General features: G+C 40.0%; 1 protein-coding gene across 2 annotated transcripts in view; it reads left to right on the forward strand.

Moving 5' to 3' along the window:
* Positions 1 to 1,448: 1,448 nt before the first annotated feature.
* EIF3H (eukaryotic translation initiation factor 3 subunit H) overlaps positions 1,449 to 16,713 on the forward strand; it is an 87,952-nt gene continuing 72,687 nt past the window's right edge. Inside the window, exon 1 of one of the 2 annotated variants that reach the window (XM_030509777.1) lies at positions 1,449 to 1,604. In XM_030509777.1, coding sequence (XP_030365637.1) covers positions 1,485 to 1,604 — 120 coding nt within the window. In that variant the 5' untranslated portion in view covers positions 1,449 to 1,484. Of the gene's footprint in view, positions 1,605 to 10,395; positions 10,577 to 16,713 lie in introns of those variants that run through there. The other variant, XM_030509786.1, reaches the window with a different exon arrangement.

Genomic DNA, 16,713 nt, shown 5'->3' on the forward strand with positions numbered 1-16,713 from the left:
AAACATCCCCTTCAATCTCCATTTAACATTTTTTTCCCGATGGAAAATGGGAAGTGGGAGACATCTCACCCAACTTTAGACATCTATCGCAAGGTGTTCTTAGCTAAGCCGGTGCCCAGGTTTCTTGTTAGAGTGAACACAGGTCTAATCAGTGATATCATTGGCATTTAGGCAATGATTTGCCTTGTGGGGATGACTACTGTTCTAGATTCTTTGCTTGAATTTGCAGGCAGCTGGTGGGGAATATTGTAAGTGATGTTCAAGCCATTTTATAGCAACAGGGAAATGCTGGGTCTGCTGGAAAATGCAGATACATCTTGGTATTGACATTGGTAGATATGTTTCCCTCCCTTAGTTAGAAATTAGTGTCAGCTACAGTGTTGAAAGGGTTTGTTGAAAGGTAGATTTTTATGAGGTCCTGGATTTGGCACAGTATCTGGACAGATTTGGGTGTTTGGTATCTCTACTTCTCACAGCCCATTTCATTTTTCAGAAGGATGTGTAGGTTTGCAATACTTTAAAACAAACACACAAGAGGAGCAAAACAAACCCAACAGTTAACTTTTAATACAACACTTAAACCCTTCCCTGAGAACAACAGGAGTAGTTGATAGTTCAGGATTTTATTTGTATCCAATGTTAAGATTTTATATCCCATCTTAGTGCACTGATGACAGATACTCATAGAATCATAGACTGGTTTGGGTTGGAAGGGAACTTGAAGGTCATCCAGCGCCAACCCCCTGCCATGGGCAGGGACACCTTCCTTTATTCCTCCTTCCCATCAAGTTGCTCCAAGCCCCTGTGTCCAACCTGGCTTTGAACACTGCCAGGGATGGGGCAGCCGCAGCTTCTCTGGGCACCCTGTGCCAGCGCCTCAGCACCCTTACAGGGAAGAGCTTCTGCCTAATGTCTCATCTCAATCTCCCCTCTGTCAGGTTAAAGCCATTCCCCCTTGTCCTGTCCCTACAGGCCCTTGTCCAAAGCCCCTCTCCAGGTTTCTTGCAGCCCTTTTAGGCACTGGAAGCTGCTCTAAGGTCTCCCCGGAGCCTTCTTTTCTCCAGGCTGAACCAGCCCAGCTCTCTCAGCTTGTTTTCAGCCTCCAGCCTCTGATCACCTTCGTGGCCTCCTCTGGCCTCACCCCAACAGCTCCGTGTTGGTAAGTCCATGCCAGTCTGCTTTTTAAAGATAACCCCCAACACTTTCAGATCTGTTCTCTCTTGAAATGCTTCTCGGTATCGAGCTGGTGCAAACGCTCCACGAGCTGAGCCCCCTCAGCCCTCACACCAACCCCTCTCCGCCGCCGCCGGCCCCCGCAGCACGGCGGTGACGCGCCCGCCTGTCAGCGCCTGAGCCGCCCCGGGCCGCCACGGACGCTCCCCTCACCGCGTTCCCGCCCGGAGCCGTTTCCCCGCGCACCGCCGCGGCCGCGCCGCCGCTTCCGGTGTTTCGCTTTTCTCTTTCCGTCCGGTGCGAGGGGCAAGATGGCGTCGCGCAAGGAGAGCTCCGGGACTGCCGGCAGCGGGTTCGGCGCCTCGAAAGGCAAAGGCAAGGCCGCCGCCACGGGTGACTCCGCCGTCAAGCAAGTGCAGATCGACGGGCTGGTGAGCGGAGGGGCCGGCGCCGCCGCTGGCGGAGGGCGGGCAGGCGGGGCGGCCGCGTGTGTGAGGCGGTGCTAGGGCTGGGAGCCGTGTCGGTCCCGGGGCCGCGCTGCAGTCCCGAGGGGCGGGAGCGCTTCCACAGAGTCACAGAGTGGTTTGGGTTGGAAGGGACCTTAAAGCTCATCCAGTTCCAACCCACTGCCACGGGCAGGGACACCTTGGAGCAGGTTGCTCCAAGCCCCTGTGTCTAACCTGGCCTTGAACACTGCCAGGGATGGGGCTTCTCTGGGCAACCTGTGCCAGGACCTCAGCACCCTCACAGTTTCATCCTCCCAACCTTCTTGATTCATGCCCAGGCTCATCTCTGGTGAGGGGAGCGACTTGCACCCTTATGCAAGCAAAGGCTGGGACAGGGTGGAAAATAAATGCTTTTAAATATTCCCTTTCATTCTTCAGCTCCAGTGCTCTGGTGTTCTCTTTCTGGGTTTCCTGCCTCAGACTGATGAAAGCTACACAGGTGTAAGAAATGGCGAGCATAGTGGGTATTCCCTTTATTTGTTGTGCTTTTTGCCGTCTCTGTTTGGGCTGCCCACAACTACTCTGTTTTCTTAATAAGAAATAAAATAAACTGGCAAATTGCATGGACTTAGCAGAGAATGGGGGCAATCCATGCAGACCTTAAGTGGAAGAGTGCCTACTAAACTTGGTTCTTGGCTTTGCTGCTGTCTCTTTTTGTGTTAGTATACATCTTATACGGTTGGTAATGTTTGTAATGATGCAGAGTGGGGAAAAAATAGTTACTTAAACTTCTTAAGGGTAGAAGCATTGTTCGTTACCTCATTATTTTTGCCAAGTGTCACCAGAACACTGTCCAGCTGAAGCATGAAGGAGAATGGGAACCTGGTGATGCAAAGGAAGAGCATAATTTGAGAGAAGCTTTGAAGCCTGCTTGGCGTTTATTAGTCATAGTCCACAGTCATTATCCTGAAGTTACATGGTATTGTGAATACTTGTGAAGAGGAAGAATAACTTGTGTGTAGTGGTTCTTATGAAAGACTTGAATTCAGATTCTCTCTGCAGTATTCTGTTCAGCAGTCTGTGTATCTGTGGCTTTGGTGCACATATCGTTTTCAAGGAGTGGTGAGAACTGGCCACTTGTGAAATGCAGCCCTAAAGCTACAGCAGCCTGCAGCTGTTGCAAGCTGGCTGGTGCCAGATGGACACTGGTGTGTGCGTGTGGCTTTTTAATAGTGGGATTGAGGGAGCAGTGAAAAAGGGAATAGTTAAGAGCAGGATACAGGTTGGCACCTTTAATTCCATTTCTGTGGCTGTAAAACTTGTTTTATCAGTTTTGGACTTAACAACTGTTAAATTTGATTTCTTTTGCTCTTGCTTTAATGAAATAAAGAGAACAGATGTTTAAAAACTGTTCTCCAGTGGATGTGTAATCTGCTTTGTGAACTGCTATTCATTCAAATCAGCTGTGAATGGCTCTGATAGTCGGCTTCTGCCAGTCTAACAAATGCCTTGATTCCTTTTGCTTTATGCTTTTGGTTTTTTACCTTGTCCTTGTGTACTCTTCTGGTACAGCCCAGTGGTGCCTCTTGCATGGAGTCTGTGTGGAGGAAGGTGACTTACTGAAAACAGTTGAAAGCTTTCACCTTTCCACCTGCTGAAGATGTCTCCTAGTGAATCTTACACAAAGTGTTCTCAGGGTACTAACAGCATGGGTCACAATCTTCCATGACACCTGTGGTGAAGAGAAGTGTTGGCATAAATTTGTTTCCTTTGTAAACAAAGTGTCTTCTATTGGAAGTGCTTCAAATGTCTAACTGAAATTCTGCTAAAACATTTCTAATATCTTCCTGATTTAAATGTGTGGTCTGTGCTCTCACAAAGCAACAAGACTTCATAAGTCATCTTGATGATGACAGGGTGATTATGTGCCAAAACTGAGGATGGATTTTGGTGGGTGTCAGGGAAGTTGGTGATCTCTTTCCACTGTTGCCTCATCTCCTGGCAGTGGCATAAGTAACCCTTTCAAATGAAGCTGCTTTGAAGGCAAAGGAACGCTATGTAGGTTGCTTTTGGATCTGTGTATGCAAAATAGAAGATGCCTCAGTCTTCTCTGTGTTTGAGAATGTGAAAGTAATTTTAGAACACTTGTTATTTCAGAGGACCAGTAAAGTAAAAGAGAACAATATTAGTAATGAAGTTTTAAATGTCAGTATGTTACCTTAAAACAAACTGCATAATGATGCAGGAATACCTACTTTTCTAGCCTCATTTTTAAATCTGGTACAAGTAGAGCATCCTATAGTTAACTTCTTTCATATTTTAATCTAATTCCTTATTTTGTTACATAATGGTGTAATTTGGATTTAGATCAAGTCAGTTGTATTTCAGGTAACACTATAATAAATTATAAAGCACTTCCATGGCAGGAGTAAAAGGCAACAATGAAACCTGAACTAATAGGATGGCCTAAATTTGCATAACTTCTTAATATGTTTATACTATTACAGTATTCCACAAAAACAATAGCACCAAAATTTGGGAAGAGTGTGGGGAACTGTGTCACATTGTAGACACTTGATAGCTTGATGGAACTACTTGAATACTTGTTTATAAAACGCTTCTGAAATTAAATGTGAACATAGATTTCCAATCTTCACAGTTTGACAAAAAGGGTAAGAAAAATCCAAGTCTGTACCTTTCCTATCAGCTTTCCTGCTAGATACTAAGGTCTCAGTCCTCAAGTGATATATGTGGCTAGCTACTGTATCAGCATGATCATGAAATTCTGAGTATTTTATTCTGGTTTTGATAGCTTGAACATGGTTTGTTTTCTGATGCATTTTTGAAAGATTTGCAGCAGGCAGATATTATGTATCATGAGGTTATATGGTTGTATTGGCAGTTTTGAATTAGGAATGTCTTTTGTATGGTGTGATAAGCAAAAGTAGCAAAAGTTGGTATTATTCATCCAGCTCAGGAATACAGGGAATGACTGCAATATCAAAGAAAATTGACTCTATCCAGTTGCTTTTACAAGACAGAAAAAGACACTGATTGCATGTGCATTCAGAGCCATTGATGTTGAGGAGGCTTAGTAAATAAGGCATCTTTGAGGTGCTGTCTTTTTGAACTTGTCACTTCCTGAATTCTTGAATCAGATGGGTATTGCAGTTTTGACTGTGTGCTGAATAGAAATATGAGATTTCTGTTAGTCCTCTGAAGACGATACTGTGACCTGCTTTGGGTTTATTTAGCAATAAAGATTGTGGCAGTGTGTGCTTGTTCTATAGATCACTGTGTTTAACTCGTCTCTAGTTTAATTCATCACTGTGTTTAACTCACATCTAGAGTAGAGATGTGTAGTCTGTATAAGGAACTGTGTAACTCTGAGGGATAACACAGTCATTGCATATTGTGGAAAGTCCTGATATGTCACTGGTTTATGCCATCGTGAAGTGCTTGGGCTGATTCAGCAAGCAGAGTATGCTGCGTGTTTAAGTTTTTACATGGAGCTTTTGTTGATGCAACAGTGTGTCAGAAAAATTACAGGCTTGATGAATAAATCTGTAGTGAAAGCAGCTTACGATGTAGGTGGTCTAATCTAAGAAATTAGAAATGGCAGGGGAAAAAACAGCTCTCCAGAAACTTGGATTTATAATGTGCGCTTTCTTTCAGATGAGAAAAGGATCATCAGTTGAGCGCAATACATCACATTTTGTTGTCTTTGCTTCCTGTTGTAGAAATCCGAATAGAAATTCCATTGTGTTCTCTCCACTCAGCTAGTCCAAAGAAAACTTGTGTTCACAGTAGCTTTTAATGTAAGAGCTGGAAGAAGGGAGGTGAGGGGAAAAGCATGATTGGGGTTTGCAGTAGGCTTTTGGACCTAATTAGAGCTCACACCTTCTTAGAGCTGTGTGTCCATTTGGTGTACCATAAGTTTTTTCGCTTGTGTGAATTGCTTTCTAAAGGCATTTTTAGAAGGTGAGTGAGCTTATTCTTCAAATAGTCTCTTTACTATTCTCAGCTATCTACTTGCATGAAGAGCTTTCTTCAAGAAGTAAGTTTAGTTTCTGAAGTTTAGCAATATTGCCAGCAGCTTTGGAAGTATAAGTGGAAGAACAGGTATGAGCATGGACATCATTGAAGTTCTCCTTCTATAGAAGGGAACTAGACTAACAATTCTGCTGACTCAGTGTTTTGTGTTATTGGAACGTGTATCTGATGTGGTGACCTCAACTGTTTTGTGGTTGTGTTTTAAAAGAAGTACCGATCACCTTATGATCATCATTTGCCATTTGAGAACGTGAATTTAAACAGAGTTCAGACATATGAAGACTAAAAATTACTTTGGTTTATTATTAGTTCTGTGGTCCTGCATACTCTCACTTTCCCGGTGGTAGATGAGGGCAGTTAGTTTCAGATGTACTGGATGTGGTCACAGTTGATTGCAACTGTAACTGCAGGGACACCACTCAGGTTGGAAAATGGTGACCAGACAATCCAGGAGTCCCTCCTTGTAGATAATTAAATGTTGTCTCTGTTCACTTTTTCATTGAAATAGAGGATATATGACACATGATTTTTCTAATCTTTATATATCGAGGAGAGGGTAGCACAGCTCTGGTATGGGTGTGCAAGGAATGCATGTGAGGAAAGAACATAGGCTTTCTTCTCAGTTGCTCCTGTGGAGCAGATTATCCGATCCATTTTTCTTTCTGAATGGGGAAGTAGCAACAGAGACAACAAATATTGTAATGTTTAGCTTTAACTACACTTGCTGGAGGCCCTTCTGATTTGCTATGTAGCTAGTGGGTTAATGCTAAAGATACTTGGACTTCAAAGAAGAGCCACTATAATCATAGAAGCAAGTGTAATGAGCAGTTCTGATCACTTGCATTTCCTGGTAGTTACTTATTATTTCTTACAAGTTGGTGTTTGTTTGTTTGGGTTCCATGCTCCCCCCCCACCTTGCCCCCTTCCCCCACCCCCAAATTACTATTCTGCTGTTGCAATTTTTATTTGGCCTCTTTTACATATGCACTGGACTATAGCCTTTAACTGTATGAGTGATAGCTCTTTGCTCTGTATTACCTTTGCATCCTTCATCTCACACAGCAAAGTGAGTAAATGAAGTGGACAGAGAAACTCTCGTGCTAAAGTAATTGTGCTGTGACTGTGAGAGCAGATGGAGCGAGTTAATTTGTCATTGAAGTGTCTTGTCTTCCAGTTTGCTGCATTATTACAATGGAAGCTGCAGGGTAACCTTTTTTCATGTTTGTAGTAACTCTTCAGCTTTTGCTTTTGCAATATTAGTGCTTTCAACAAAGCCACCGTATGTATGGTAACATTATTTAGACTCACTATCACATAGCTTTACTGGAAGTAGCAGGTTGATGGCTGCAGGGTGTTATGAGACTGATTGTTCTTCTTCATTTACAGGCTGGTTTCCCATTGCTATGTAGCCTAATCTTGCAAACTTGTACTCATGGGTAAGCTTATTCCTGGGAAACCTGGAAGTTTAGTTTTGTGTAAAGAAGCAGCATGCAGATTCTCCAGTTTTTAAATGGTCTATTGTTGGAAGTACTGGAAAATGGTGTAGTTCTGATAAGAGATTCTGAATTTCCATCAAAGCTTGCAGACTTCGCTAGAATGTTGTTTTAGTGGGACTTCTAACCCTGCTCAATTGATATCAAGTGATATCAGGCAAGATATAAAGCTGTGAAAGCAGAGGTGAACTGATGTATCACTCAGAGACGTAAGGTCAGGCAGGGTAAGTAACAGTTTTACTAGATGAGCGTGAAAGCTTATGTAGTACAGAAATTGAACTAATATTAAAAACCAGAGTTACTCCATGTGGTAGATTGTGGGTTATGTCTGACCACTGGTATGTAGATAATGGATATATGGAAACTTTCTTCTGGGAAAGTAACAGCTGTGGGTTGGGAGATGGGGATCTTGTAGCGAGGCAAGTGTGCTGCCTGCTAGGCCAAAGAAGTGTTTCTTATTAATCAGGTTTGCCTTCAGAGTAGTCATAAGGAAGTATGTTGTTAATGGGAAGCTGTTTGCATTCTTTGCAAATCCTTTGCATGAGGATATTCTATGAAGGAGTGTAGAAGTGAAGGAAAATGATTGCTCATCTAATTAAATTCTTAAGCAAGCACCAATATATTTTTTTCTTTTTAAAATCCTAATCTTTTGAATTTATGTATGCATTCAGAAGATTATAGCCAGTAATGCTTTTGTTGACTGAGTCAGGTGTTCATATACCTTGTTCTTGTATAACAATGCAACTGGAGCCTTAACAACACACTAAAGCATTAATACGCACATTGCTCTTACTGTTTCATTGATGGGAATGATGTTTCTGTTTTTATTAAATCTCTCTGTATGAATTCTTTTTACACTTATGCCCACTGCACACATTTTATATGTTGTAGAAGGTAACAAAAGTTACGTAGGCTTCTCCAAACAACTCGTAAGTTTCTATTCCTGTATCTTCATAGCTGCTAATGTGGAAAGCCGTAATATTAGTAACATGCTGCCATTCTGTAGTTAATGAATATTGCAAGAGCTTTCAACGGAAGCCTTCATGGATAGCAGCCGGTGAGGGATGCCTGAGTCCTTACACTGTCAAACTCTGAGATGAGGATCAGAGGCCATGTTAGTACTCAAGGTCATCTTCTAATGCGAGGTAGTGTTTGTTCCAGCTACTTAATTCTGTAAATCTTTCAATATACATATAGGTGTACTTCCTAAGGTTTGTATAGAACTTAAGCTAAACTCCGAGACATCCTGGTCAATTTATTTGTATTGAATACAAACATACATTGGCTAAAACATAAATATGTCAAGAAGATGGTTAGAAGTTGTAGGCCTTGTCTGCATGTGTGTTTGCACCAGTGTGGCTATAGTGTAGATACTTCTCTTATGTCAGATATGACTGATTTAATCCAAGGTTGTTGCATTAAACCTCATTACATCATCTCTGGTTTGGTGATGGTGGAGTCTGCCTGATGGTTTGTATTCTCATCTATGGTATGTAGGTTTATTTATTTATTTTAAACGTAAATAAAACCACATGAATTTACCTTTTTAAAAACACCCTAACATTATCGGTTTGTTTCTCAATAGTTACTCTACTCATAGTTGTGGTATTTAAGTTGTCTGTGTCTTGTTTGCTTTACCAGCCATTTTTGTCCTAAAGGTGTAGGATAAGCAGGATTGTATCCCCAGCTGTTAACAGGGAAAGCCTAGTTAGTTTCTTGAGTGAGGAGTGCTTTAGGTTAATATGTTTGATCACAGTAATTGAAATAAGATACTATGTTTACTGAAAATCAGGTTTTGAGATTCATCTTACAAATGTTTGTTTAAGCACTTTTTAAAATGACAGCTTTTGACAGTCTTGGAAAGAAAGCAATCCATTTCTGTAGTATTGAAAGCAATCCACTTCTGTAGTATTGAGGAATTTGTAATAACAGTGAAACCTGTATTGAACTGGCTAAAAGTCTTCGACATTTCTTAAGTTGTGAAGATTGTGCTTTTCGTAGCTTTTCTTGTGGTTTCTTCCCTTCTTTATTACCCTTTTTGAAGACTTTGCAAGAGTGCCCAGACTCTGTGTTCTGCCTGCTGTTCTCTGTACAGCTTCCTGACATTGCAGAGCTGTAGAATGGGATTTTTCGACATAATGTTTGTCACGCTCTATTGTGTTTTGTGTGTCCTCCAAAGGAGTTCAAATGGAATTTTAAGTTGAGTGTTAATCTCTTTGACTTTTCCTTGACCTGTCTCCCTAATAATTTAGATCAGATTATGCTGGCACTGAGAGTTAGTTTGTGTATTGAATACTAGCTTGATGTTTCATGGATACCTTGAACCATGGAGAAGACAGAAGTGTTTTGTATTACTTAAGTGATATACATATACTTTCTATTAATTTTCAGGTACAATAAGTTGCATGAATCTAACCCAGAGGGGGAATTTCTGACATATAATCCATGCTTATATTCAGAAGAGAGAGCATTGATGTGTACTAGCTGGTTGAAAGGGCAAGAACCTCCTTACAGTATAACACTCAGTGAATATTTCTTCACCTGAAATGGGTAAAGTACCCACATTGTAGTGGTCTGGGGATTAAAATTCCAGTGTATTTTGTCAATGAATAGCAGGTATACTTGCTAACAGAGCACAAACTTCAAATGATTTATAAGGGTGCGTTGGTGCAGTCAGCATCTGCTAAGTGTCATGGTAAGTATACTCCAGTGAGGCATTTAAAACTAGAACATCTGGTACCACTTCATACTGTGAAGCTTGTGTGCTGACAAAAGGAGTTAATCTAACTGTGGAGGTGGCTTAAATGTGTTGAGCAGTGTTATACTTCAAAATTTGAAGGGGAAAATATTATTTCAAAACAGCCTTTTTTTTTTTGCTGTGTGCAAGGAGAAATAATGTGTTGCCTTCTACCCTACTGCCATTAACAGTTAAACTTCCCATTTATTTTTGTTTGTGTTATGTGCCCATCAAACTAGTCTTTTGCTTCGTAATATCTATGTGTAGCTGTTGAAAGCAGTAAGTCATGCTCTTGGGATACCTATGTGGCTGTTAATGCCGAGGAAAAGAGTATTTCCACCAAATATCTGTCAAATAACGTACTACATTTTAATGATTAAAATACTACATCAGAAACAAACAAGATGATAAGCATTACCTTTACTATTCAGGTATTAAATATGGTATCTACGAGTGGGGGAGGTGACAGTTGCTGGCTTTGTTGCAGAGACAGTGCATTATGTCCCCTGCTCACTGGAACACTCTTAAATATTCTCCTTTGGTTTTCAGTTTGTTGTAACAGAATTAGACCTGTGCAGCTGACATGCAGCATGGTGTAGTTGAGGGAGGCATACAAGATACAGCAAGCCATGGGTAGCAAAACAGCACATACAGATGCTGAAAGGCCCTTTGTGGTATGTATAAAATGAACATCTTTTATGCCTTATTATGTGTTAGGAATTCCACCTTTTAAATCTTACAAGACCTTATAACAGACCTTGTAAGAAGAGGAACAAGACTTGGTTTTTTTCTTGTCTTTGAAAAAGACAAGCCCTAATGTATTTTCAGGTTACTGTTGCTATAGTCTTTTTTTATTAATCTGTCCTTGTCAGAGACATTTTTTGGATAGGATTACTTTGTGTGTTATTTTTCTATATATACACACATGCTCAAAATACATTCTCAGTGATGGTACAGTTTTGAGCGTGCTGTTCTTTCATAATCTTTTTTAATCTTCAGGCAGCATTAAGATTGCAGAGATATGGTACTTGCTCCAACAGCAGTGCTTCGCAGTTTATGTTAGCACATAGCATAACGGTATGCTCTTAATGGAAAGTAAATATATTGTTAATGTAATAAATTGGAAAATTTCAAGCCTGTATAAGAAGTATTCTTGTTAGTATTTTGTAAGATTAGTCAATAATCTAAAATCAAGAGGGCAAAACAAAGGCAATATAACTTATTTGACTTCGATAATATCTTTTGTAACATACATACACAAGGTTCTCTGGGCATAAGAGTGGGAATATTCTTTGATGGCTTTTATGTTGATACTTATTTCAGATAAGCATTTTGTTAATTTCTTTTGGCGTAATCTCATCTTGAAGTTAATAGAGGCTTATTTACTTACTGGAGTTTGAAGATGCACCCGAGTTTTGCTACATGCATACAATAGTAGGCTAATTCTCTTTTATAAATATTTGGTCTTTTACTGGAAAAGAGGGTCAGGACATTGCTTTGAGCATACAAGGCTCATCAGTCTGCCTTCGTTCTGCTTAAACGTTGTATCCTGCTTTGCAGTCCATTTGCTTCACATCCATTCCATGGAGCCCTGTATCTGTGGAACATGCAATATATGTACTTACTGGTGTTAAGCAAGTGTCATACCCATTTGGCATTTAGAAATTAGTTGGAGGTGTCAGTTCTTGCCAGTATTTGGGGGTTTCTTATGCAAATCTGAGGAAAATAAGCAATCTTATTGACAAAATTCTTCATTAACATAGAGCTGAGTTTTCCGCATTCAGGACTCGGTTATTTTTTTAATATTACATTATTATCAATGCAAAAAATAAACTTTTAAGGCTTTTTAAACTTCAGATGACATACAGAGTATTTACTGCAGCTGTTTTGTCACTTGTTGGGAACAACCTGAAAGCCCTACTGCTTTATCCATTGGTGCTCTCAGTGATAAAATTAGAATAGTTGTTTTTAATCTCACTGTCACAGTAGCTGTTACTAGAAATGGAGGTCTTCTGGAAGTGGTTTTCACATGGCCATGTTCAGATGGTGATACCAAGGCAAGTCTTATCTCTATCTGAAAGATAGGGAAGCTGACTTTCATTCCTTCTTCTGAATTTTATACTTTAAGCAGGAATACTGAGATTCAGTCCAGGCTTGGTTCTTTGGATTGCACTACCTGTTACTAGGAGGATCTGTCCCTTAACACATAACCAAGCATTTGCCAGAAAGGGTAAGTGCTTGAATGTGGAAAAAATGATTGCACAAAAGCTTATAAATCATGAAAATGACATGGAAGTCATGTCCAGTAGGGAATTTACTGGTTACTTGGAAGCATCTGCTGAATGCATATGGAAGTCATGATTTTTAAGACACACCCTTAAGTAGTATATGTATTCCAGTTCTGTTGTGCAGGGTATGGTGGTCGAAAAAGATCAGTAGTCTCAGATCAGCCCCCACTCCCTCCTCCCCATATAGCTGTGCCCTGTTTTACTAATTTTTTGAAGGTCAAATAGATAAGGGTAACTGTCTTGCAGTTTTTCTTCAAAATGAGAAGTTTGGTACAATCTGATTAAAAAATAGGCTGTTAAGTAAAATTTGCTGCTGCTGCTTTTGGCTGTCATCTTTAAATCTTTTTAGAGGAAGCTGCTAGAAGTTGATGCTGAAGAGAAAACCTTTTACTTGCAAATACACTACTACTTCAATGAGCAATGTGGGTATTTGAACGACGGTGACTCAGTGATACACAGAACATACATATCAACTGTATGCCGGAGTATAAGCTTAAGGCTCTGGTGTATAGAGCGGGAAATGTTGGAACTGTGCCTGCCTTTACTGCTTCGATGTAATTTCCTTATGTTGTGCTCTAAAGGAGTATATTCATCAGCTTGCATTCTTGAAGCGATGGTTAGGTACTGAATTCATTAAAAATAATAAATATAAATTGTATTTGCAATTTGCAAAAATTGCCTGAGGTACTGAATGTTTTCAAAAAAGATTTGAGTTCGGTGATATTTGTGAAATAGGAGAAATAATACCCTAAGTAGTCCTGGGGAAATGCTCCATCCTACTTGTAACTAGCAGAATTTTGGACGTTAATCTCATTACAGCCCTATCGCTGCCTCCTAACAGTGTGCTAATAGCATCTAATACCCTGCTGCTCGCATGATTGAAATCCTGGGGCAGCCTTACAGAAATGTTTCTACAAGGAAGTGGTTCTGCAGTGCCTGTGGCCCTGATGGTTTCCATGGGAATGAGCATGAATCCGTGTACTGTGAAATGTGTTATGAAATTTTGTATTGGGGAGAAATACATTATTCCAGTGTGTGAACAGGGCAACGGAGAATTTAAATACACAAATGTAACTGTGCATTTTTGCTGACATTGAGGCAGTATTTAAAGCGTACTAATGGTTTGAGAACGATCATGGAGATGATTGCTAACCTGACCTGTTGTGCAGTCTAAAAAAAACCCAAACAAATGAGAATGTAGCAAGACAAAAATGAGGAGGAGATTTTGGTCTGTTTAGTAAAACATGCCTTAACATTTGATGGTTTTCTGTGTTTTAATAATCTTTGCTTTTCTCCGCTGTTGAATGACTTTTTCCTTTGGTGCATTGCAGTTTGTGTTTAACTTCTTCCCTTTGCAAGAACAAGCAGCTCGCTTGGACATGTGTAAGTAAATGACTTAAACAGATGTTTCATGGTACCTACAAGACATTAGCTGATTAACGTAAGTTCCTGACAGAGTCAAGGAAAACTACAACCTGTGAAAAACCAACAGGCTTCTAACCAAACCCCAGTGTTCTACCCTTCTAGCATTGTGTTTGTATAGATACAGGCTTAGTGTCTCTACTATTTCAGTTCTTCAGGCTGAATTCCACCTGCTGATTTATGTCAGTAGCAAAATCTTTCTTGTTATATGTTTTTTAGATAAGATATTTACCAGTTTTAATTCTAGGTCTTAACTAATGGTTTGTTCCATTTCTGTGTTTAGTTTTATATAAAATCAGTGATTTTTATAAGTTGGAATAGTTTGGGTTTTTTCTTTAGTAGGCTTAATTTTTTTGTTAAATCCCTGCAGCTTTTGACGTATCCCAGTAACAGAATGAGGCAGAAGCTAAGCCATGTGTGCAGCAGCTGGGTGTGCTTCCAGTAAATACAGTGTGGGTGTCGATCACTTGGCAGCGCCTATAGTGAGCCTGGAATCACACTGTGTGAACAACCACCTCTGTTGGAAGACTGAGGCTCTTGGAAGGTGCAGACAGACTGTAGAGAAACGCCCCGGTCTCGTTAGACTGGGTTTCCCTCTTGTTGGAAGGGCAATTGTAGAGCTGCTGAATTACAGTAGTGTGGGAGTAGTTCTTAAAAAGAGAAATAACAAAACAACTGAAAGAGCGGATGCTTATGAAGTATTTTATATGGGGCATTTCCTGGTGGTGGTTTAAGCTTTACGTTTATTTTGCATTGAACAGGTTGCTGAGGTACACATAATCTGTGTAATAGAGTTACAGAAAGCAGAAAATGAACTGAGTATCTACTTACATTGAGCTTCAGGGTAAGCAAGGTGCAGCTTTTCCGGCCATGCCCCAAAGACTGCACATTACCAGTTAATGTTCAGGAAGGAGTGACAAAATGCTTCTTGGCCTATCACTGACTTTGAGTTGTGCTTTAAGTCAACCACTTGTCGAACTGGTGGAAGTGGCAAGGTGTATTATATTTAGCTTAATGCTGTGTATGGATATTATCACTTTATTTGTCCTGTTTGGGGGGGACGACCCCACCAAAAAACCCAGACCCTCCAAACCTCACAGGAAAATGAGTTAGATGGCTCTAAGCACTTTATGAGGCAGGGGATAGTACTGAAAACCGCTTAGATTCCTATGATTACAGGGTGATACAGTTACTAAACCAAATAGAAGTGATAGAAAATACTATAAAAGTACAGTGACCTGTTATGATTGATGTAGTTTTCTTCAACCTAACTTACATATTGTGGAGCTGTGTACTTTCTGAAGTTTACTGATGTTCTCTTTTGTAGTTGAACCATCTAAAATCTTGGGGTTTACAAACTAAGCAGGTGATGTGTTACCAACTGATGTAGTAAGTCACCCATGGAACAGAAAGCTTTGGTTGGTTTTCATATGCTTCCTTATACTCAAAAGTATTTAAATAATACAGAAGCGTATAAGATCCCCATCCCATTTTACCTCCAAGCCCTGCAGTTCAGGATGTAATACTTTCCCTTCAGTTTAACATGGATTTCCAATATTATTTTGTACTGAGGACCTACGTGAGACAAAACCAACAAAATCCTATGATTTCTAATTTCTGTGTGAAAACATATGTGGTATCCCCTGCTCGAGAACCACCTCAGGTCAATATGTCTCGTTTACTCATAATAGTTGAATTCGGGCTCAGCTCCAGGAAACTTCCACTCTCATGTCAGAAAGAGATTTTGATATTTGTGCCTGATTGGGTTGGTAGGAAATGTCATGCGTCATTCTATTATGCCTCCTATATAATTATTGTTTTTACGCCCCAAATTTCTGTCAAGTTCAGAAATAAGATTTTGACATTGGGTGTTTATTAGCTGTTGAGTGACATAAAACGTAAGCTTACTGTTCCAAGAACTATATTTTCAAAGCCTTTGTAAATGTTGGTGTTAAGGCTCTAGCCAGTCAAGATAAAGGTAAAATATTGTAGGGCGTTTGAGGCCTTCTGTCCAAAGGGCAACTACTATACTTGCTAGACAGAACAGAGAGGCCTAAGACTTGTTATCTCTGAACTTGCTGTTCAGAAGCAACATTTTTCTGAAGTTACCTTGGTTTCAGGTCTATTCAGTAATGTCCTTTTGGCTTTAGATTTTGAACAGTATGTTCAGATTAAGTATCTTTTTTGATTACTTGTCAGGGAATTAAAATACCTTTTTTTTTCTTTTCTGGCCACCAATCGTAGTTAGGATTGAAGGTATCTGTCAAAACAATTACTTTAAGATGTCAAAAGTCTTAATGGAAAACAGTTTGGTTGGGTTTTTTTGTTGTCGTTTTTCTTTTTCCTCACAAGATAAAATGGATCTAACAGTTTGAAGAGCTTTTATTCCAAAGTTAAGCATGAGGAAGAAAAGAATATGTGTTTAGACATCAGTCACGTTGGGAGTGGTCAAAAAATCATCAACGTTAAATAGGAGAATCTAGAAAATCCTCACAGTTGAGCTGGAATATGCACCTAAGTGAATTCAGTGTTTGATTGTCAGTAGAGATTGTCGTATTTCTCAAGATTAGTACAATGTGGAAAATTAAGTTTCACCTCAAATCTTCAGTTCACTCATGCCACAACTTTCTGTGGTGGCAGTCTTGTGCCGTGAAGCTTCGTATCCAGCACCTAAAGTACTAGGGTATCAACCTGTTGATGTTGTGCTTTTGACACGTTATCTTTCAGACAGTGCTTTCTTTCTAGAAAATGTTTCTGTGGACTGCTCTGATTAGGTTGGAATTTTTTATGTGTGTCTGTAGACATCTGTCTCCTTAATCATCTGGAGGAGAGTGTTATGTGTATTAGACACATGTTTTCTTACTCTTAACCACTGCAGTGGTATCTCTAATTTACTTCAGAGTTCCTTTTCTCTTGGCAGGAAAGTTGAGAGACTTTGTTACAGTCTTATCAAGTGCTGTAGCCAGGAGACAAGGCAGCTCAAGGCAAGTTTTTGCTTGGTCAGCTTCCAGAACATGTCTTTGTAACTGTAGGATAAGTACTTATCTGTAGTGTGTAAAAACCTCATCTGCAACTATTAAAAAATGTTAACATTGCCGGTG

Source organism: Strigops habroptila, chromosome 1 (genome assembly GCF_004027225.2).
Source record: "Strigops habroptila isolate Jane chromosome 1, bStrHab1.2.pri, whole genome shotgun sequence".
Taxonomy (NCBI): domain Eukaryota; kingdom Metazoa; phylum Chordata; class Aves; order Psittaciformes; family Psittacidae; genus Strigops; species Strigops habroptila.